Source organism: Lynx rufus, unplaced genomic scaffold (assembly GCF_022079265.1).
Source record: "Lynx rufus isolate CCGP_SWC_20201006 ecotype Redwood Valley unplaced genomic scaffold, mLynRuf1.p SCAF_10, whole genome shotgun sequence".
In the NCBI taxonomy this organism is placed as follows: domain Eukaryota; kingdom Metazoa; phylum Chordata; class Mammalia; order Carnivora; family Felidae; genus Lynx; species Lynx rufus.
The window spans coordinates 67000188-67022506 of NW_025814824.1; the positions used below are offsets into that span (position 1 = coordinate 67000188).

The 22319-nt window shown below is 36.2% G+C and overlaps 1 protein-coding gene across 1 annotated transcript in view; it reads left to right on the top strand.

The window, feature by feature from the left end:
* FSD1L (fibronectin type III and SPRY domain containing 1 like) overlaps positions 1-22110 on the top strand; it is a 61364-nt gene extending 39254 nt beyond the window's left edge. Inside the window, exons 9-14 of the mRNA XM_047096777.1 lie at positions 595-724; positions 1344-1376; positions 4552-4652; positions 5100-5351; positions 8622-8710; positions 21988-22110. Coding sequence (XP_046952733.1) covers positions 595-724; positions 1344-1376; positions 4552-4652; positions 5100-5351; positions 8622-8710; positions 21988-22110 — 728 coding nt within the window. The remainder of the gene's footprint in view (positions 1-594; positions 725-1343; positions 1377-4551; positions 4653-5099; positions 5352-8621; positions 8711-21987) is intronic.
* Positions 22111-22319: the final 209 nt, after the last annotated feature.

Genomic DNA, 22319 nt, shown 5'->3' on the forward strand with positions numbered 1-22319 from the left:
ATGCGGGGTGTGAACTCACAAACCGCGAGATCATGACCTAAGCTGAAGTTGGATGCTTAACTGACTGAGCCACTCAGGCACCCTCTCTTTTTAATTCAAAACTACTGAGAGTTTAACTATGAAACTATTAAGTATTAGAGCATCAGAGAAAATGTGTATGTGCCAGGCTGTGTAATTTTTTATACCACATCACTTTTTCTTCATCCTCAATTCCACCGGCTCCTCTTCCTATTTAGTTATAACAGTCAACTGATAATCAACTGATATTCTAATAGCAGAAAGTTGAGATTATTATGTGCTGATGGAGATTCCAGCAGAAGGAATAGCAGAAACACCAGAGGCCATGCAAGTACATTGTATTTGATTGGAGCTACAGGATATGTAGAGAACAATAATGGGAAATAAAATAGGAGTTAGTAAATGACAGCCTTAACTTTGGGGACTTTAAATGCCAGCTAGCATTAGGAGTTTGAACTTTATTCTCTTATCTATGGTATTGAATAAACTAAGTAGGAAAATAATGTGGTGATAGTTGTGCTTCAGAATGTGGAGATGTTCTATATTTTTTAAAAATTGAAATCTTATTTTGGATAGCACTAAACTTCAATTTGGATAGCTCATCATCCCATTTGAACCTGAGAGTTGAAGATACCTGTGTAGAGTGGGATCCTACAGGAGGAAAAGGTCAAGAAAGTAAAATGAAAGGAAAAGAGAATAAGGGCAGGTAAGCTAGTTTATTAAATGTTAATCTGGACACGTACTTGTACGTTGATTCTTATTTGACAATAACTTATGATGAAATTCTTATTCTATATATCAGTATAATTTGTGATGTGTTAGGAACATTGAAGTGAAGAATATAATACTGTTTATGAGTACTTGAATTTGTTATAACATTTTCATTACTCTTTTCCCTGATCTTCTTTTTACACATTTTATTTCAGTATTCCATTTCCTTAAAGTTGTATCTACGTAACTTGAACTGCTAAAGAGAGAAGTTCCTGAATTTTAGACTTATAGATCTCCTGTCTTACCTGAAGGTCTGCATGAAATGACAACTTTTAGCAATACAACCCCATTGTCTTGCCCCTGATTAGCAACCTTATGAACCAAAGAGGAAGGCTTTGGACCTTTTGTTGTCAGTCTTATTTAGACAGTCTCAAAGTATGCCTTTTTTAACAGAGGAAAATTTTGCTCAAACTGGAATAAAGTAATAATCACCGTGAGTTACAACAGTGAATCAAAAAAAATTTCTCAGCAGGCTTTTGATCTAATTTAATTATAAGCTGTTACATTTAAGTTGTAAAGCATTCTCTTAACAGTTGCCTATTTTTATCTAACAGTGTCCATGTTACTTCACTGAAGAAACATACAAGGTGATGATCTATGTGTGTCTGGTTCTAGGACTTAGTATATCTAGCTTGGCTGAATAACTTTAATTTTTCTTTTAACCAATAAGCAGAAGCCATTGCATCAGCCTTCGTAGGCTAAAATATTGCTCTGTGTAGACTGTCTGTATTGGTAGCTTATGTTTTGAATTTACAGCACTGTAGTACGCTGCATACTATTTGGATTATATTGTATATGGTAACAAAACAATGAGCCCTGCTTTTGAAGTCTTTCTTGAGTTTTTTTCCCTCATCTGATTTTTTTCTGCATTTACTTATACCTGGCATCTTTCTTGTGCTATAGTCAGTATATCTAACATTACAGCTTTGCTTTTATTTGTATTTGACATGAGGGAGGTTTGACGTGTTCTATATTGTATAATAATTATACAGTTTCAAAAGCATTTAAGAAATAAAGTTACTCAAGTTAAGACAGTGCCCAGAAAGATGAATCGGTTCAAATTGCATGGTTAATAATGTGCTGATTTGAAGATACCACATATCTTTACCAGAAACCAGAATGTGTTACTTTTTCAAAATTACCTTCTTTTATTTTTTCTAGCTTATTGGCTCATTATTAGTGAAAGTGACTTCAGAGTTGGAATATTAAAAATTGTAAAATGTTGCTGAATTTAATCGAGTGTATGAAGTTTCATTTGGTTCCTTGGAGATTTTTAGAGTGTTTGTATTTAGCAGTTCAGCTCATATTACTTCTCTTTCTCCTCTCCTTTTTTTTCTCCTCTCCTTTAAAGGGTATTTTATGTATGGAGTACTTCTGGAATGATATGCACATTTATTCTTTCCATTAATATTTATTCACTGTAGATGTTATATACATCACTGTATATATGTGTAAATATGCACATTTATTCTTTCCATTAATATTTATTCACTGTAGATGTTATATACATCACTGTAGATGTTAGCTGGATGTGGTAGAGTTTGTAGGAATAAACACTCTTCTTGTCTTTAAGAAATTTGCCCTAACTTACATGTATGAGATATATATCTATATATAAGTAACAACACAAGGTAGAGATTATGGGTAATGGTAAGTGTGACAAAAGGAGTTGAAGAAGAAAGATAGCCTGAGCTGCCAGATATTAAAGTGGTCAGTTAGACAGTGCCAGGTATTAAAGTGGTTCACTGTCTAACTTTCTACCTGATTTCTAACTTTCTACTTGATTGAAAGTAACAATCAAGCCTTTATTCACTTACTATGATAGTTTAAGCAAGAGGCCACAAAGGAAAGAGTGCTAGCTCTCCTCAGTGTTCCGTTTTTCCCAGCAGAATAGCACGGGTGAGGGTCAGGTAAATCAAAGCAGATTGCAGACGGTGGTTATCTGGAGGATCATCTCACTGCCAAGAGAGCCCCAAACAGAATGCTCTTCCTGTTGTTTTATGGACCTGTGGCCAAGAAGGAGGGAGAAGAGGCAAGGTTAGAGGTGGAAAACTATTGAGATTGAATGGAGAGAAGTATCTTCAGACCACATCAACTCACACCGCTTCTTTAAGGAGGTCTACTCAGAAGCAGCTGAAAAAGTCTTAGCTGAAGACCCCCTCTCCCATAAGGGGGTCTCTGAATAGAGGTGCCTAAGCTAGGAATGCAGATATGCATAGGATCTCTGGGTTGGGGTGGGGGAGGATTACATCTTCCTTAAGAAATTGTGGTGAACTAACTATATACCAAGTCTGGTATGGGAAAGGCAGCCCTCTCAGGCCTGTCACTAAAAGCGTTTTATAATCATTTATGGTTCAGCCTGAAAGATTACACATAGGATTTTGGCCTGGAGGTGGATTCCTCAGCAGAGTTATTTAGCCTGGTAAGATCTGGAAGATCTTCATTAAAGGAATGGCATTTAGGCTGGTTCTCAAGGAAATGGAAAAACACGTGCCATTTGGCCTTACATAAACTAGAGGAAAAGCACTGAAGCAGGTTGCCTGAGTTTAAGGAACACTGCTGCATTTAGCTGAATAGTGCTCTCTAGGGTGAGAAGGCTAGAAAAGCAGACTAGGACCAAATCAAGAAGTGCCTTAAATCCAAAGCAAAGTTGTTTGTAGGCAGTAAGGAAGTGCTTGAAGATTTTAAGGTAGCAGTATCAAACTTAGGTTTATGTGGTAACAGTGAATAAGATGAATTAGGTGGCAAAGAGATCATTTCAGAAGCTAGTAAAACAATCTAGAGGGCAGGTAAACAAAGAGCCTTAATTTACACAGTAGAGCTGCAAAGGTGTCTTAAAGGGGTGAGGTGGGAGGGGATTGTGTTTGACATCAGACAGTAATAGCTGTTGTACTTCTTGCAAAAATGGACTTTGGGTTGGGAGTCTAGAATGCTGCAATGGAAGAGTTCCCTTTATTTAACTTTTCTCTGAAATGTAAACTGCCACTCTTAATAGTTATACCTGTTTGTCTTTTCTCCATGCTTTTCCCTTTATTTCTTTACTACTGGTAAGTTACAATTTTTTACTGTTTTTTAAACACAGGGATTCAATATAATTGAAATGTTATTTTTAAACATCTTTGGGTCTTGATTTATTTTGAGTTTTTGAGAGTTAGTGAAAGGCCTAGTACTGTCCCATTTATCCTATCATATAATTCGACATAAGGGGAGATCAGGTTGAATCTTGTAGGAGAAATGCTTTATAATATTTGATATTATCCTATGCATGGATTTGGGCATTGACTATTTCTCTTTTTTACGAAGAAAAGATTCAGAACAAAAATACTTACTGCTTATGAAAAGGTTATTTAGTTTTTATCATAATAAGATTATCTCTGCCATTTTAAAGTTTAAATTTAACTGCAAGAAATGTAAGCTCTATAATCCATTATCTTTTTTGAATTCTTTTTTCCCTTCAGTTCTTTTGTTTTCCTTTTTAACTTGTCTCATTTTGGCATTGTTTCTTATTTCAACTGTGTGTTCTTTGTATAAGCTTTGTTCAGTCTGCATGATATTAGTGTTCAGCCTGCTTTGTGTTGATGACTTCTTACATTTCAGTGTTTTTAATTGACAACTCTGATAATAATTCAGATGAAATTAAATGGTGCTATTTGTGCAACGTAATTAAAACTTTTCAAAGTTGCCTTTCATGACTTGTAGTTTTAGTTTGTGAGGCATCTACAGCATAGAGTATTTGTTTCTCTTTTCTTCCTGTTTGTATAGAAGTGGCACGCCGTCCCCCAAACGGACATCCATAGGCTCCAGGCCACCAGCAGGAAGAGGCAGCAGAGATCGTTTTACTGGGGAATCATACACAGTGCTGGGTACGATAAACATCGTCTTCATCGTGTCAGGTTAAAGGGATCACAGTCACACCGCTGGGCTTTCTGCCCACTTAGAGCTGGAGTGGCCTGTTTCTAATGAATATTTGCCAAGGTTTCTCCCTCCTGAAGCCTAATTACTTTTGGCGGGTTTCAAATTGTCTAATTATTTGTTTAAAACTTTATTTCATTTTATATAGTGCTCTACGTGTATGCATATCTTTTGAGGAGATAGGAAGAAAAGTTCTAAAGCTTTTTATATATCAGAAAAAATAATAGTAAATATACAAGTAAAGTTGTAACAGATACTCTGCTTATAGTGTCTGTGTGTTAATATGGTTATTTTCCTGAATCAGATTTTTTGTGCCATTTTGTGGGATGAGAGTTAAAAATCTATGTGACGTATAAGGAAGATCTTAGAGTCAAATTTACCTTTCTGATCTTTTGTAGGAGACACTGCTATTGAAAGTGGACAACATTATTGGGAGGTCAAGGCCCAGAAGGATTGTAAATCTTACAGTGTGGGAGTAGCATACAAGACTTTGGGGAAATTTGACCAATTAGGAAAGACAAACACTAGTTGGTGTATCCATGTCAACAACTGGCTGCAAAACACATTTGCAGCAAAACATAATAATAAAGTCAAAGCCTTGGATGTTACTGTTCCTGAGAGAATAGGTGTATTTTGTGATTTTGATGGGGGTAAGTTTACTGATTTTCTCATAAGTCATTTTGTCATAGTTGCTTACATTTCAGTACTTTTCATTGGTAATCATCTACACAGAATTTTTTAATATTGTGGTAAGGGTGTTTTGACCTACTAGGATTTGATCACAAACATAACTTCAGCTCTGGAATTGACTGGGAGGGTGTGTGATGTTTGCCTGAAGCCTTACAAAAGCACTCATGTATAATATGCTTAATAGGTCTGAAAGAATGATTTTGTTAATTTTAGTGTTAAGCATTAAAATTTTTTCTATCCATTTTTATTCCTTCCTGACCTGATTTTATTATCTGTGAAGAGTGGTGGAGTCAGATTTTTCAAGTTGGAGTGGACTTAGAAATTACCCAAATCTACACAGTATAAAATCCTTACTACAGTTATCTCTGCAGGTAGCTGTCACTCCTGTGCTTGAAGAACTTTTTAATGTGAAGTTTATTGTTGTAGAAGGTAGCTTACTTCATTGTTGGAGAGCATTTGGTAATGCAGAGTTTTTCTTAAATTGACTTGTTTTGTTTCCTGATACCTTATGAGACTGCTATCCTTAAGTTTTGTCATCTGAAGAAACAGAATTATGTTCCCTAATTCACATTTACATGATAATCCTTATTTGCTTAAAACCTAACATTGCTTCTTGTGCTGGTTTTCCAGACTATACATTTTCTGTATCACTGGCTGTTCCTCTTACAGTTTAATTTTTCCAAAATTAAAGTATGTGGTTGTACACTATGTCAACATTATTTCTTAAAGATGGGTTCTCAAAGTAGAACATGAAACTGAGGACCATCATAGGACATGTGATTTGGCAGCACAGTTTCTAGTACTAGGACTTATTATCATTGTTGGTGTATATTGAGCTTGTAGCCACCCAGTCCACTAGATCTTTTTTCATGGAGTTCTATTAAACTGTCTTTTTTTTTTTTTTTCATATATTAGGCAGTTTAGGGTTGTTTTTGTTGCTTAAACTCAAGAATATTACATTTGTCCTTAAGTTTCTTTTGTTGTTGTTGTTTCAAATTTTTATTTAAATAGTAGTTAACATGTAGTGTACTGTTGGTTTCGGGAGTAGAATTTAGTGATTCCTCACTGACATACAACACCTAGTGCTCATCCCAGCAAGTGCCCTCCTGAATGTCCCATCACCCATTTAGCCCGTCTCCCGCCCACCTCCCTGCGTCAACCCTAAATGTGTTCTCTATAGTTGAGTCTCTAATGGTTTCATCTTAATAGATTTGACCAAGCTTTTTGAACACTTCTGTTAAAATCATCTAAAAAGTAACTTGATATTTATCTTTTGCAAAATTTGCTTGAACTTTTTGAATTAGGTATTTGATAAGTATCTTCTCACTGTCATCAAAATATTTATAAAAATTTTAAAGATGACCCTATTGAACTAGGGAACAAAAGTAATTCCCTAGGTACTTCTCTTTAAATTGACACTGTAAACAAATAAAACTCTATTTTACCATTTTAAGTAACATGTTTCCAGATAATTTACTGAGCCTTCAACCTAGTTACTCAAAAGGAAAAAGTTAATTTTGGCTTGATTGAATTTTAGTGACAACACGTAAGTCTTGCTGCATTCTTTTTACTTACTCACTTTGACTCAGATAATAATTTCCTCAGGATACATGTTAAATTTATTGGCACACATTTTTTTTTCTTTTTCAACTCTCAAGGTAGCTTTTGCTTATCTTCCGTTTTCTCGTGCTTTGTGCGGTTCCTCAAAGATGGTAGTGAGAAGTGTGTTGTTTAGCCTAGAGCATAGGGTAGGAAGGAGTTGTAATGTAAGATGGGATCAGATTCCGAGAGCCTTGAAAAATAATAATAGGCTCCTCTTTTTTGTTATTTGAGGGAAGGGGATTTCTCTGCATTTTAGGAAACTATAGTCATATGATAATCTAGTTTTAGAAATATTGGAGAGTAAGTGGCTAAATGTGGAAGAGATTACAAACATATTGTTAAGACTCTTCAGGAGTCAGTCTTTAAGCAGTGTGGCGGGGCCATGTTTATCTTGTTAAGTATTGTTTCCTTATTCCTGGCAAGGGCTTTTTACATTGAGCGATTATTAGTAACAAGGGCCTGAGCAGTGGGGAATCAAGAGGAATGGATTTGATGGTATGAAAGTAGAATTCATAGGACTCAATAACTAAATGTGGATTGGAAAGTGAACAAACAAGAGTTGAAGATGACTGAGATTCCAGCCACTGTGGTCAAGAGGATGGCATGTCATCAGTAGCATGGGGAACATAGTCCTGGGTCAAGATGAGATGCCAGCAGGACAATCATGTGGCATAGCTGGCTAATACTGAGAAAATTTCAGGGCTAGAACTCAGAAAAGATGTAGAGCTGGAGCTAAATACTAGACGCACCATCACAGAGTGGCTACTGAAGATTGCATAGAACAATTAAATGTTACTGCTGTGTTGTTTACTAACTTTGTGACCATTCATAGGTTGCTTAATGTTTTGAGGTAATATATATAAAGAGCCCAGTGCTTTGATGGTAGACATAAATGCTAGTTTCTCTTCTCTGTTTGGTGGCAACTGAGTCATTAAGGAAACATTGTAGAGAGAAAAGAGAGCCTGGGCAAACATCTACATTCAGAATAGGAGAAAAGGAGATAGAAGATACTGTCAGAGTTAGATACAAACCAAGAGAAGTTATGGGACAAGAATTTCAAGAAGTGATAACAGATGTAAGGAGGCCATCAAGTTGTACAGTTAGGTGGTCAGAAAAACAATCATTTTAGTTGCATGATAACATTGAAAGACAGACCAGGACGGTATTTTAAAAATTAGCAAAACTGAAGCAGTGATAACTATGATTTCAGAGATAAAATGAGTATTGCTTCAAGTATTTAGAAGACAAGGTTTAATAGAGTAAACCTTAAATGGTGATGGGAGTTGGGTAGAGAGGCTAGGTATAGTAAAAATGAAGAAGAAATAGCCTTGGTTTTTACTGAGTTAAGGAAGCCATTTGTTAAATAATGATAAAATAGTCTATAGTTGAATTAGATTATGGAAGCACTATAGAGATCTTGAAAATCAGGAAAGAAAGCTAGATTTGGGCCTTTTCTTAAGCATGTATACTACTGATTTTCAAGTGAGAATTTCTAAGTCCAGTCCTTATAGTTTGTAACCAAAAAGAGTCCCAAATATGTATTCAGTTATTACTTTACCCATGATTATATGTTAGATTTAATTAAATGTGTATAATAAATTAGCCCCCCCCCTTTTTTTTTCTTTTAGGTCAACTTTCTTTCTATGATGCAAGCTCAAAACAGTTGTTGTATTCCTTTAAGACAAAATTTACTCAGCCAGTACTACCTGGTTTCATGGTTAGTACCAAATTTATATTTTATTTGGTTTGACAAATTTATTGAGAACAATCTATTCTATATATTTGGGGAAGCCGAATATCTTATTTTTCCTTCATATTCTTTCCTCTTTCCCTAATCTACCTCTTCCAAATCTGTGATTGTGTGTATATTTTTGGTGTGTTTTATTGAAGTAAATATTATTACATGAAAGTATGCAAACCATAAGAATGCAGCTTGATGAATCTTCATATACTGCACACATTTTTGTAATCAGTATCTAGATCAAGAAGTGTAACCTTAATGGTGCGCCTGGGTGGCTCAGTCAGTTAAGTGTCCAACTTTGGCTCAGGTCACGATCTCACGGCTTGTGAGTTCGAGCCCCGTGTCGAGCTCTGTGCTGATGGCTCAGAGCCTGGAGCCTGCTTCAGATTCTGTGTCATCTTCTCTCTCGGCCCCTCACGCTGCTCATGCTGGGTCTCTCTCTGTTAAAAAAAAAATAAACATTTTAAAAAAAGGAAAAGAAGTGGAACATTAACAGAGCCTCCTGTGCCTTCTTGTGCCCATTTCTAGCCTCTACTGGCCTGCCTGCAAAGTGGTTACCATCTTGAGTTTTAATACCATAAATTAATTTTGCCTCCTTTTCACCTTTGTATACAGTATCTTTTTGGTTTAGCATTATGTTTGTGAGATTTATCCATGTTGTTCTATGTGGTGGTAGTTTACTCATATAGTTTTACTTTATATTTGTATGTATAGTTTCCCATTATATGACTATTTCATCATTTATATATCCATTCTAATTTAGTTGGATTCTTGTGTGGTTTCTCCTTGGGGACATTTACAGATGGAATAGTTATGAATATTCTTGTTCATGCCTTTTGGTAAATGTATGTTTCTGTTGGGTATATAACTAAGATTGGAGTTGCTAGATAGTATAATGTGTGTGTAATCAACTCTAGCAGGGTTTTTCAAAGTTGATGGTTATACTAATTTATTGCTAGCAATATATCTTTATCAACACTTGATAGTATCTTTTTTAAGTTTTAGTTCTTCTAATGGGTAAGATATATTGAATTGTGGTTTTTCATTTGCACTACCTCGATGACTAGTGCTGTCGAACACTTTTTTTAATCTTTATTATTTAGATACACTCTTTTGTGAAATGGTTGCTCAAGACTTTTGCCTGTATTTCTGTTGAGTCCTCTTCCTATGTCTTATTGATCAATTTGGAGTTCTTTAAATAACCTGGGTCTTTTATTTTTTTTTTTATTATATGAAATTTATTGTCAAATTAGTTTCCATACAACACCCAGTGGTCATCCCAAAAGATGCCCTCTTCAATGCCCATCACCTACCCTCCCCTCCCTCCCACCCCCCATCAACCCTCAGTTTGTTCTCAGTTTTTAAGAGTCTCTTATGCTTTGGCTCTCTCTCCCACTCTAACCTATTTTTTTTCTTTTTTTTCCTTCCCCTCCCCCATGGATTTCTGTTAGGTTTCTAGCCTGAGTCTTTTGCCAGATATACGTATTGCAAATTTCTTTTCCACTCTGGCTTTCCTTTTCCCTCTCTTGGTATCTTTTCATGAAAAAGGTTGTTAATTTTAATTTTGCTCTATTTATCAATTTAAAAATGTATGGTTAGCACTTTTTTCTTTAAGAAATCTTTTTGCACCTCCAAGGTCATGAAAATATTCTTGTTTTCTTCTAAAAGCTTTTCCTTGTACCTTTAGATACAGACTGCATTTACAATGCAAGTACAATGTAGAATTGCTGTTTGGTATGAGGTTGGGGTCAACTTAAATGTAAGGAATTCCTAAATTCCTTATGGCTATCTACTTATTCCGTGACCATTTATTGAGAAGACCATCTTTTTTTCTGTTGTAGTGGAGTGTCATCTTTATAAAATATTAGATTAACAGTCTATGTGTGGTAGGCAGAATATATGTGTCTGTACACACATAGATGATACCAGGACTACTCAATTTCAGGTTGATTTATTTTATTTTTTTACTTTTACTTAAATCCCACTTAACATAACAAACAATAATGGTTTCAGGAGTAGAATTTAATGATCCAACACTTACATGTAACACCCAGTGCTCATCCTAACATGTGCCCTCCTTGATGCCCATCACCCATTTAGTCCATCCCCTCACCCAACACCCCTCCAGCAACCCTCAGTTTGTTCTTTGTAGTTAAGAGTCTCTTATGGTTTACCTCCCACTCTCTTTTTCATCTTATTTTTCTGTCCCTTCCCCTATGTTCATCTGGTTTATTTCTTAATTCCACATATGAGTGATGAAATATTGTATTTGTCTTTCTCTGACTGACTTATTTTGCTTAGCATAATACATTCTAGTTCAATCCATGTTGTTGCAAATGGCAAATTTCATTCTTTTTGATCAAGTAATATATCATTGTATATGTAAATACCACATCTTCTTCTTTTTTTTTAATGTATGAATTTATTGTCAAATTGGTTTCCATACAACACCCAGTGCTCATCCCAAAAGATGCCTTCTTCAATGCCCATCACTTACCCTCCCCTCCCTCCCACCCCCCGTCAAACCTCAGTTTGTTCTCAGTTTTTAAGAGTCTCTTATGCTTTGGCTCTCTCCCACTCTAACCTCTTTTTTTTTTTTTTCCTTCCCCTCCCCCATGGGTTTCTGTTAAGTTTCTCAGGATCCACATAAGAGTGAAAACATATGGTATCTGTCTTTCTCTGTATGGCTTATTTCACTTAGCATCACACTCTCCAATTCCATCCACGTTGCTACAAAGGGCCATATTTCATTCTTTCTCATTGCCACATAGTACTCCATTGTGTATATAAACCACATCTTCTTTATCCATTAGTCAGTTGATGGACATTTGGGCTCTTTCCATAATTTGGCTATTGTCAATAGTGCTGCTATAAACATTGGGGAGCATGTGCCCCTTTGAATCATCATTTTTGTATCCTTTGGGTAAATACCTAGTAGTGCAATTGCTGTGTCATAGGGTGGTTCTATTTTTAATTTTTTGAGGAACCTCCATACTGTTTTCCAGAGTGGCTGCCCCAGTTTGCATTCCCACCAGCAGTGCAAAAGTGTTCCACCTTTCTCTGCATCCTCACCAACATTGTGTTGTTTCTTGAATTGCTAATGTTAGCCATTCTGACAGGTGTGAGGTCATATCTCATTGTGGTTTTGATTTGTATTTCCCTCATGATGAGTAATGTTGAGCATTTTTTCATTTGTCGGTTGGCTACTGGGTGTCTTCTTTGGAGAAGTGTCTATTCATGTCTTTGTCCATTTCTTCAGTGGATTTTTTGTTTTTTGGGTGTTGAGTTTGATAAGTTTTTTGGAGATTTTGGATACTAACCCTTTATATGATATGTCATTTGCAAATATCTTTTCCCATTGCATCAGTTGCCTTTTATTTATTTATTTTTTTAAATTTGAATCCAAGTTAGTTAACATCTAGTGTAACAATAATTTCAGGAATAGGATTTAGTGATTCATCACTTACATATAACACCCAGTGCCCATCCCAACCTCCTTATTGCCCCTCATTCCTTTAGCCCTTCCCCTGACCCAACACCTCGTTGGCAACACTATTTGTTCTCTGTAGTTAAGAGTCACTTATGGGGGTGCCTGGGTGGCTCAGTCGGTTAAGCATCCAACTTCGGCTCAGGTCATGATCTCGTGGTTCACGAGTTCCAGCCCCACATTGGGCTGTGTGCTGACAGCTCAGAGCCTGGAGCCTGCTTTGGAATCTGTGACTCCCTCTCTCTCTGTCCCCTCACCCACTCATGCTCTGTCTCTATCTCTCAAAAAATAAATAAACATTAAAAAAATTTTTTTAAGAGTCATTTATGGTTTGTCTCCCTCCCTGTTTTTATATTATTTTTGCTCCCCTTCCCTTATGTTCACCTGTTCTGTATCTTAAATTCTACATATGAGTGAAATCATATGATACTTGTCTTTCTCTGACTGATTTCGCTTAGCATAATACACTCCTAGTTTCATCCATGTTATTGCAAATGCAAGATTTCATTCTTTTTGATTGCTGAGTAATATTGCATCATATATATATATACACACATATATATACATATATATATATACATATATATGTGTATATACATATACATATATGTATGTGTATATATATATATATATATATATATATATATATATATATACATACCGCATCTTTGTCCATTCATCAGTTGTCACTGTACATTTGGGCTCTTTCCATAATTTGGCTATTGTCGATAGTACTGCCATAAACATTGGGGTGCACGTGCCACTTCCAGTCAGCATTTTTGTATCCTTTGGATAAATACCTAGTAGTGCAAATGCTTGGTCATAGAGTAATTGTATTTTTAATTTTTTGAGGAACCTCCATACTGTTTTCCAGAGGTGGCTGCCCAAGTTTGCATTCACACCAGCAGTGCAAAAGGGTTCCTCTTTCTCTGCATCCTTGCCAACGTCTGTTGTTTCCTGAGTTGTTAATTTAGCCATTCGGACAGGTGTGAGGTGGCATCTCATTGTGGTTTTGATTTGTATTTCCCTCATGATGAGTAATGTTGAGCATTTTTTCATGTGTCGGTTGGCCATCTGGATGTCTTCTTTGGAGAAGTGTCTATTCATGTCTTTGTCCATTTCTTCACTGGGTTATTTGTTTTTTTGGTGTTGAGTTTGATAAGTTTTTTTAGAGATTTTGGATACTAACCCTTTATCTGATATGTCATTTGTATATATCTTTTCTCATTCTGTCAGTTGCCGTTTAGTTTTGCTGATTGTTTCTTTCACTGTGCAGAAGCTTTTTATCTTGATGAGGTCCCAGTAGTTCATTTTTGAACTGAGTCTTTTGCCAGATATATGCATTGCAAATGTCTTTTCCACTCTGGCTTTCCTTTTCCTTCTCTTGGTAGTTCATTTTTGCTTTTGTGTCCCTTGCCTCCAGAGACATATCAAGTAAGAAGTTGCCGCGGCCAAGGTCAAAAAGGTTGTTGCCAGTTTTCTGCTCTAGGATTTTAACGGTTTCCTGTCTTACGTTTAGGTCTTTCATCCATTTTGAGTTTATTTTTGTGTATGGTGTAAGAAAGTGGTCCAGGTTCATTCTTCTGTATGTTGCTGTCCAGTTTTCCAACACCTTTTGTTGAAGAGACTGTCTTTATTCCATTGGATATTCTTTCCTGCTTTGTCAAAGATTAGTTGGCCATACATTTATGGATCCATTTCTGGGTTCTCTCTTCTGTTCCATTGATCTATGTGTCTGTTTTTGTGCCAGTACCATACTATCTTGATGATTACAGCTTTGGAATATAGCTTGAAATCCAGAATTGTGATGCCTCCCACTTTGGTTTTCTTTTTCAGGATTGCTTTGGCTATTCGGGGTCCTTTCTGGTTCCACACAAATTTTAGGGTTGTTTGTTCTAGCTCTGTGAAGAATGCTGGTGTTATTTTGATAGGGATTGTATTGAATGTGTAATATTGGTGTTTTAACAATATTTGTTCTTCCAGTCCACAAGCATGAAATACTTTTCCATTTCTTTGTGTTTTCTTCAGTTTCTTTTATAAGCTTTCTATAGTTTCTAGTGTACAGATCTTTTACATCTTTGGTTAGGTTTATTCCTAGGTATTTTATGGTTTTCAGTGCATTTGTAAATGGATTCCTTGATTTCCCCTGCTGCTGCTTCATTATTGGTGTAAAGAAATGTATGGTGATATTATATTCTGCGGCTTTGCTGAATTCATGTATCATTTCTAGCAGTTTTTTGGTGAATCTTTTGGGTTTTCCACATAGAGTATCATGTCAGTGAAGAATGAAAGTTTGACTTTTTCCTTGCCAATTTGGGTGCCTTTTATTTCTCTTTGTTTGATCGCTGAGGCTAGGACTTCCAACACTGTTGAAAAACAGTGGTGACAGTGGACATCCCTGTTGTGTTCCTGACCTTCAGAGGAAGGCTCTAAGTTTTTCCTCATTGAGGATCATGTTAGCTGTGGGTCTTTCATATATATGGCCTTTATGATCTTGAGGTATGTTCCTTCCATCCCTACTTTCTCGAGGGTTTTTATCAAGAAAGGATGCTGTATTTTGTCAAATGTCTTTTCTATATCTATTGACGATCATGTGGTTCTTATCCTTCCTTTTATTAATGTGATGTGTGTCACATTAATTGATTTGCAGATATTGAACCAGCTCTGCATCTCAGGGAGAGGAATAAATCCCACTTGATCGTGGTGCATAATTCTTTTAATGTATTGTTGGATTTGGTTTGCTAGTATCTTCTTCAGAATTTTTGCATCTGTGCTCATCAGTGAGATTGGTCGATAGTTCTCCTTTTTAGTGGTGTTTTTGTTTGCATTTGGAATCAAAGTAATGCTAGTCTCATAGAATGAGTTTGGAAGTTTTCTTTCCATTTCTATTTTTTGGTACATCTTCAAAGGAATAGCTATTAACTCTTCTTTATTTTTTTTATGTTTATTTATTTTTGAGGAGGGAGGAGAGGGAATGAGGGAAGGAAGGAGGGAGGGAGGAGGTGCAGAGAGAGAGCGAGACACACAATCTAAAACAGACTCCAGGCTCCGAACTGTCAGCACAGAGCCAACACGGGACTCGAACTCACAAACCGCGAGATCATGACCTGAGCTGAAGTTGGACACTTAACTGACTGAGCCACCCAAGCACCCCGTCTCTTCTTTAAATGTTTGGTAGAATTCCTCTAGGAAGGCGTCCATCCCTGGACTCTTGTTTATTGGGAGATCTTTGATTACTGATCCAATTTCTTTGCTGGTTGTGGGTCTGTTCAAATTTTCTACTTTTTCCTTTTCAGTTAGTTTCTAGGAATTTGTCCATTTCTTCCAGATTGCTCAATTTGTTTGCATATAATTGGTTGTAATAGTCTCTTATAATTGTTTGTATTTCTGTGATGTTGGTTGTGATCTCTCTCATCTGATTTTATTTATTTGGGTCCTTTCCTTTTTCCTTTTTGATCAATCTGGGTAGGGGTTTATCAATTTTGTTAATTCTTTCAAAGAACTAACAAGCTCCTGGTTTTGTTTATCTATTCTACTGTTGTTGTTGTTGTTGTTTTTTAATTTCAATATCATTGACTTCTGCCCTAATCTTTATTATTTCCCTTCTTCTGCTGATTTTGGGCTTTACTTGCTGTTCTGTTTCCAGCGCATTTAGGTGTAAGGTTAGGTTGTGTATTTTAGACATTTCTTCCCTCTTTAGGAAGGCCTGCATTGCTACATACTTCCTTCTTATGACCACCTTTGCTGCATCCCAGAGGTTTTGGACTGTCATGTTTTCATTTTCATTGGCTTCCATGTACTTTTTAATTTCCTCTTTATTTCTTGATTAGTGCATTCATTCTTTAGTAGAATGTTCTTTAATCTCCAGTTATTTGTGGTCTTTCCACATTTTTTCTTGTGATTGATTTCAAGTTTCATGGCATTGTGGTCTGAAAATATGCATGGTATGATATCAATCTTTTTGTACTTGTTGAGGGCTGATTTGTGACCCAGTGTGTGATCTGTTCTGGAGAATGTTCCATGTGCACTCAAGAAGGATGCGTATTCTGCTGCTTTAGGATGAAATGTTCTGAATATATCTGTTAAGTCCATCCGGTCCAGGGTCTCATTCAGAGCCATTGTTTCCATTGTTGAAAGTGGGGTGTTAAAATCTCCTACTATTATGGTATTATTATCAATGCGTTTCTTTATGCTTGTGATTAATTGATTTATATATTTGGGTGCTTTCAAATTGGAAGCATAAATATTTACAGTTGTTAGATCTTCTTGGTAGATCCCTTAATTATGATAGAACGCCCTTCTTCATCTCTTGTTATAGTCTTTGTTTTAAAATCTAGTTTGTCTGATATAAATACAGCTACTCTGGCTTTCTTTTTTTTTTTTTTTTTTTTTTTTTTTTTTTTTAATTTTTTTTTTCAACGTTTATTTATTTTTGGGACAGAGAGAGACAGAGCATGAACGGGGGAGGGGCAGAGAGAGAGGGAGACACAGAATCGGAAACAGGCTCCAGGCTCCGAGCCATCCGCCCAGAGCCTGACGCGGGGCTCGAACTCACGGACCGCGAGATCGTGACCTGGCTGAAGTCGGACGCTTAACCGACTGCGCCACCCAGGCGCCCCTACTCTGGCTTTCTTTTGACGTCCATTAGCATGATAGATGGTTCTCCATCCCCTTATTTCAATCTGCTGTGTCTTTAGGTCTAAAATGAGTCTCTGGTAGGCAGCATATAGATGGGTCTTGTTTTCTTATCCATTCTAATCCCCTGTGTGTTTTGATTGGAGCATTTAGTCCATTTACATTCAGATTGAGTACCGAAAGATATGAATTGAGTGCCATTGTGTTTCCTATCGAGTTGATGTTTCTGATGATGTTCTCTGGTCCTTTCTAGTCTTTATTGCTTTTGGTCTGTTTTGGTTTGTTTTTTTCTTCACTCAAAGAGTCCCCCTTAAAATTTCTTGCAAGGCTGGTTTAGTGGTCACAATTTATATTAGAAAAAGTCATTATTCTCCATACAAAATGCAGCTTGGTTTGAATTTATTTTTTTATTAAGCAGATGTTACTGCTTCTTCCAACTCCTTTATCCTTTGGATTTCTCTGTAAGTTTGGGCTACTCTGGGGAGTTCTGCAGTACAATTAAGACAGATCCTCATTATTCTGGCTAGACCTTTTCTTAATTTGGGGGTTACTTCTACAATCAAGGGGGGTTATTTCCATTGCAGAGTTGGCAGAATGTTTTGTATGTGTGTTCTTCCATCATTACCCTGACTGTAGCTTCTCAAACTGTGAGGAGAAAGTATTCAGGGTATATGTGGGTTTAAAATATAGTACTTTTAACTCTCAAAATTGATAATGATCATTCACTTTGGATACCCCAAAATCTTAAATTTAAAACAATGCTAATAACTAAGACTCTTGGTTTTTCATTAAAAATTAAAAGTAATCAGTGAATGAAGTTATTGTTCATAGAAAAACACTTAAGGATTTAGAAGGGTTGTTGTTATTATTATTATTATTATTATTATTATTATTATTATTACTTTGCCACAAACCTCTGCTGTATTATGTGTTTTTTGGCTGTTTTTCCAAATAGGTCATTCAGGGACAAATTTGTTTACCATATGAAACTCAAAAGTTATTTTTTTCCTTGTGTCTCAAAGGGTTGGATTTCATGTTTAATTTGAGTTTATCTCAAGTAGATATGTAGTGAGTTTATTGCTTTTCATTCCAAATAATTAAACACTAACTACATTAGTAAGTGTTGTTAAGATGCTTTAGGAAAAGTATTTTCAAACTGGTTGAAATTATTTTTTTCCTTTCATTGAAGGGTTTATTAACTAGGTCAGTGATTATTAAACTTTTTGTGTACAAGATTAGTTTTCTTTTTAAAAAAATTTTTTATGTTTATTTTTTGGGGGGGAGAGAGAGAGAGAGAGAGAGAGAGAGAGAGAGAGAGAGAGAGAGAACGTGAGTGGGGGAGGGGCAGAGAAAGAGAGAGAGGGAGGAGGACACAGAATTCGATGCAGGCTCCAGGCTCTGAGCTGTCAGCACAGAGCCCAACGTGGGGCTTGAACTCATGAACGATGAAATCATGACCTGTGCTGCAGTTGGACACTTAACCGACTGAGCCACCCAGGCACCCCTAGTTTTCTTTTTAAAAGCAGGTTTATTAAGGATAATTCGTAGTAGTGTACAGTTCTGTGGGATTTGACAAATGCTTACAGTTGTGTAACATTACCATAATCAAGACATTGAACATTTCTATCACCCTACAAAAGTTCATCTTCCTTTGTAATGGACCTTTCTGATCACACCCAGCCCTGGTAGTCACTAACAAGGTTTTAGTCTCCGTAGTTTTGCTTTTTCCAGAATATTAGAGAAAAGGAATTGTATGGTATGTAGACTTTTGATTCTACAGCATAATGTATTTGAAATTCATCAGTGTTGTGTTTATCAGTCATAGTGTCTTTTTTTTTTGCTGATGAGTGTCTGTTTTATTGCTGACTGTGTATGTAGCACACGTTATTCATCCACTCACCAGTTGAAGGACTTTGGGGTTCTTTCTAGTTTTTGGCAATTATAAGTAAAGGCACTGTAAATATTTGCAAATAGATTTTTTCGTATTTGTTTTCATTTCTCTTGGGTTAATACCTAGAAGTGAGGGTATTAGATCACACTGAAAGTGTATGTTTAGGGTATCTGTGTGTCCCAGTAGGTTATGCATTTGCTTTCGGCTCAGGTCATGATCTTACAGTTCATAGGTTTGGGCCCTGCATTAGGCTGTGCTGACAGCTCAGAGCCTGGAGCCTGCTTTGAATACTGTGTCTCCGTCTCTGTCTGGGCATCCCCACTGACACTGTTTCTCTCTCAAAAATAAACATTAAAAAAAATTAAAGAAAAAAAAAGAAAGTGTATGTTTAACTTTATAAGAAGCTACCAAAATGTTTTCCAAAGTGGCTGTGTGACTTTTGTATTCCTTTTAATTTTTTTAAATTTTTATTTAAATTTTAGTTAACATACAGTGCAATATTGGTTTCAGGAGTAGAATTCAGTGATTCATCACTTAAAAACAATGCCCAGTGCTCAACACAATAAACACTCATCACCCATCTAGCTCATCTCCTACCCATCTCCCTCCATCAACCTTCAGTTGATTCTCTGTCATTGAGTCTTTTGTGGTTTGTTTACCTCTCTCCTCTTTTTCCCCCCTTCCTATGTGTTCATCTGTTTTGTTTCTTAATTCCACATATGAGTGGGGCACCTGGATGGCTTAGTCAGTTAAGCACTGACTCTTGATTTCTGCTCAGGTCGTGATCTCATTGTCATGGGGTCATGAGATCGAGTCCTGCGTCGGACTCCACACTGAGCATGGAACCTGCTTAAGACTCTGTCTCTCCCTCTTCCTCTGCTCAGCCCCTCCCTGCTCCTGCTTTCTGTCTCAAAATAAATAAATAAATAAATAAATAAATAAATAAATAAATAAATAAATTCCACATATGAGAGAAATCATATGGTATTTGTCTTTCTCCAACTTATTTCGCTTAGTGTAATACATTCTATCTCCTCCATGTCATTGTAAGTGGCAAGATTTCATTCTTTTTCTTTTTTTAAAAAAGGTTTATTTTGAGAGTGTGAGTGGGGAGGGGCAGAGAGAGAAGGAGAGAGAGAATCCCAGTCTCTGTGCTAGTGCGGAGCCTGATGTGTGAGATTTCACCTGAGGTGAAATCAAGAGTTAGACGCTTAACTGACTGAGCCACCCAGGCCCAAGATTTCATTCTTTTTGTTTAATATCCCCTGTGTGTGTGTGCGTGTATGTGTGTTACATACACACACACACCACATCTTTATCCATTCATCAGTAGATGGACATTTGGGCTCTTTCCATTGTTTGGCTATTGTTGATAATTCTCCTGTAAACATTGGGGTGCATGTAACCCTTTGAATCTGTATTTTTGTATCCTTTGTGTAAATACTTAGTAGTGCAATTGCTGGATGGTAGGGTAGTTATATTTTTAGTTTTTTGAGGAACTTCCATACCGTTCTCCAGAGTGGCTGCACCAGTTTGCATTCCCACCAACAGTGCAAGAGGGGATACCCTTTTCTCTACATCTGCACCAACACCTGTTGTTTCTTGTATTGTGACTTTTGCATTCCTACTAGCAATATATGAGAGTTTACCACATCCTTGACATTAATATTGTCAGATTTTTTTGTTCAGCAGTTTTAATAGGTGTGTAATGGTATTTCATTATGGTTTTAACTTGCATTTTCCTAAGGACAAATGATGTTGAGGATCTTTTCATGTGCTTATTTTTCATTTTTATAATGTCTTTGATGCAGTATCTATTATTCATTTTTTATTGGGGTACTTGTTTTCTCATTAATGAGTTTTAAGATTTCTTTATGTATGCTGGATATGGGTCCTTATCAAATAACTGTTCTGCAAATATTTTTTCCTAGTTTGTGGCTTTTCTCATTTTGTAAACATTTTGAGGAGAAGTTTTTCATTTTAATGAAGTCCGTTTATCCATTTTTTTTCCTTTTATGGATCTTGCTTTGCCTACCTCAAGGATACAAAGATAATCTCTTTTGTATTCTTCTTAAAGTTTTATGGTTTTAGGTTTTACATTTAGGTCTGTGATCCATTTTGAGTTATTTTTTATATATTGTACCAGGTATGGTTTGAGATCTGTTTTTTGTATATGAATTCCAAGTGTTCAAAAAAGACTAACCTTTCTCTGTTGATTTGCCCTTGTACCTCTGTGCTAGATATTTTGAGTAAATATGTTTGTAAATCACTTAAATAATTTCAAAAAAAAGTAATATAGTAGTTTTATAATCAAAGAGCTTTTGTATTTGGGGAGTTATCATTACTGAACCTACTAGTTTTAAAAATTTGGAATGTTCGTCATACAGCTATAAATTTCACAGGTCAGTGGATTCTTTGGTATAGTATGTAATCACTTAGTAAATTTTAAACACTTTTGGATATAATTGAAGGTGGGAATACTCCAACAGTTTCTAAGTGTCCCTTGTCTCAAGCTATGTCTTCTACAAACCAGGCATCGATGATAATTAAAAGATCCATACTTTCATATTTTAATTCACTTGAGTCTGTTCTAAATAAGTTATTCACTTTATTCAATTAAAGCTGCTCTGTTTACAAGCAATTTCATCTTTCATAAACTTACATTTATAATTAATAGAATATGGCAATATGGTATATCTGGATATTATTACCATTTGCATTTTTCTCAGAAGTTCTTAAAGAATTAATAAAAGAGTTCTTATTGTTAACAAGTTAGGGAAAAAAATAATGGATTTTACTCTGTTAACACTGGGGTGTTGGATTCCTATAGTCTCAGGCCACACCTCATCACAATCTAAAGCAATAATAGGGGTAAGGAAATTGGCTCTCTGTGCACTTCTCTTGGTTGTGAAGGTTAGCATCAGTAGAAATAGCCAATATTTTTGGCCTATTAACCCTAAAAATTTAATATCTAAATTTTTGCAGCCCTTAGTTCCTTCTCTTGTGTGCAGTTCCAGTGGGTTCTGCTACCACAAAGACTTCCTCTGGCCTCTCTGGTTCTCAAAAACTCTTGAGTTAGCCTTCCTTTTCACTTCTCGGTTCAAATATAAAGGTTATCAGTTTGGAACTTGTTGACATTCACATACGTGGCATTTTGCCTTTCAAATGGAACTTTAAGAATCACCTCAGTTCTAGTTTGATTTGAAATCTGACTAAAGCTTTGGTTTTGTCTTTTTTTAGGTTTGGTGTGGTGGACTTTCTTTGAATACTGGGATGCAGGTTCCAAGTGCTGTGAGAACGCTTCAGAAAAGTGAAAATGGAATGACGGGTTCAGCTAGCAGCCTAAACAATATTACTCAGTAATGCTTACTCAGAATATGTTTCACCCCCTTTGGGTGGCCTTTTCTGTGCAGTTACTAATCACAGAAATTTACAAGTGGTGGAAATCAGGTTTGCTACCTTCTGCTTTAAGGCCTGGGATGTGTTAGCATTAAGCATCTAGTACCAAGTACTCACGGGAACCTACTGTGTAGTAGCATCAAGCAAGCAGATTCTGAGCAAGAAACTGATGT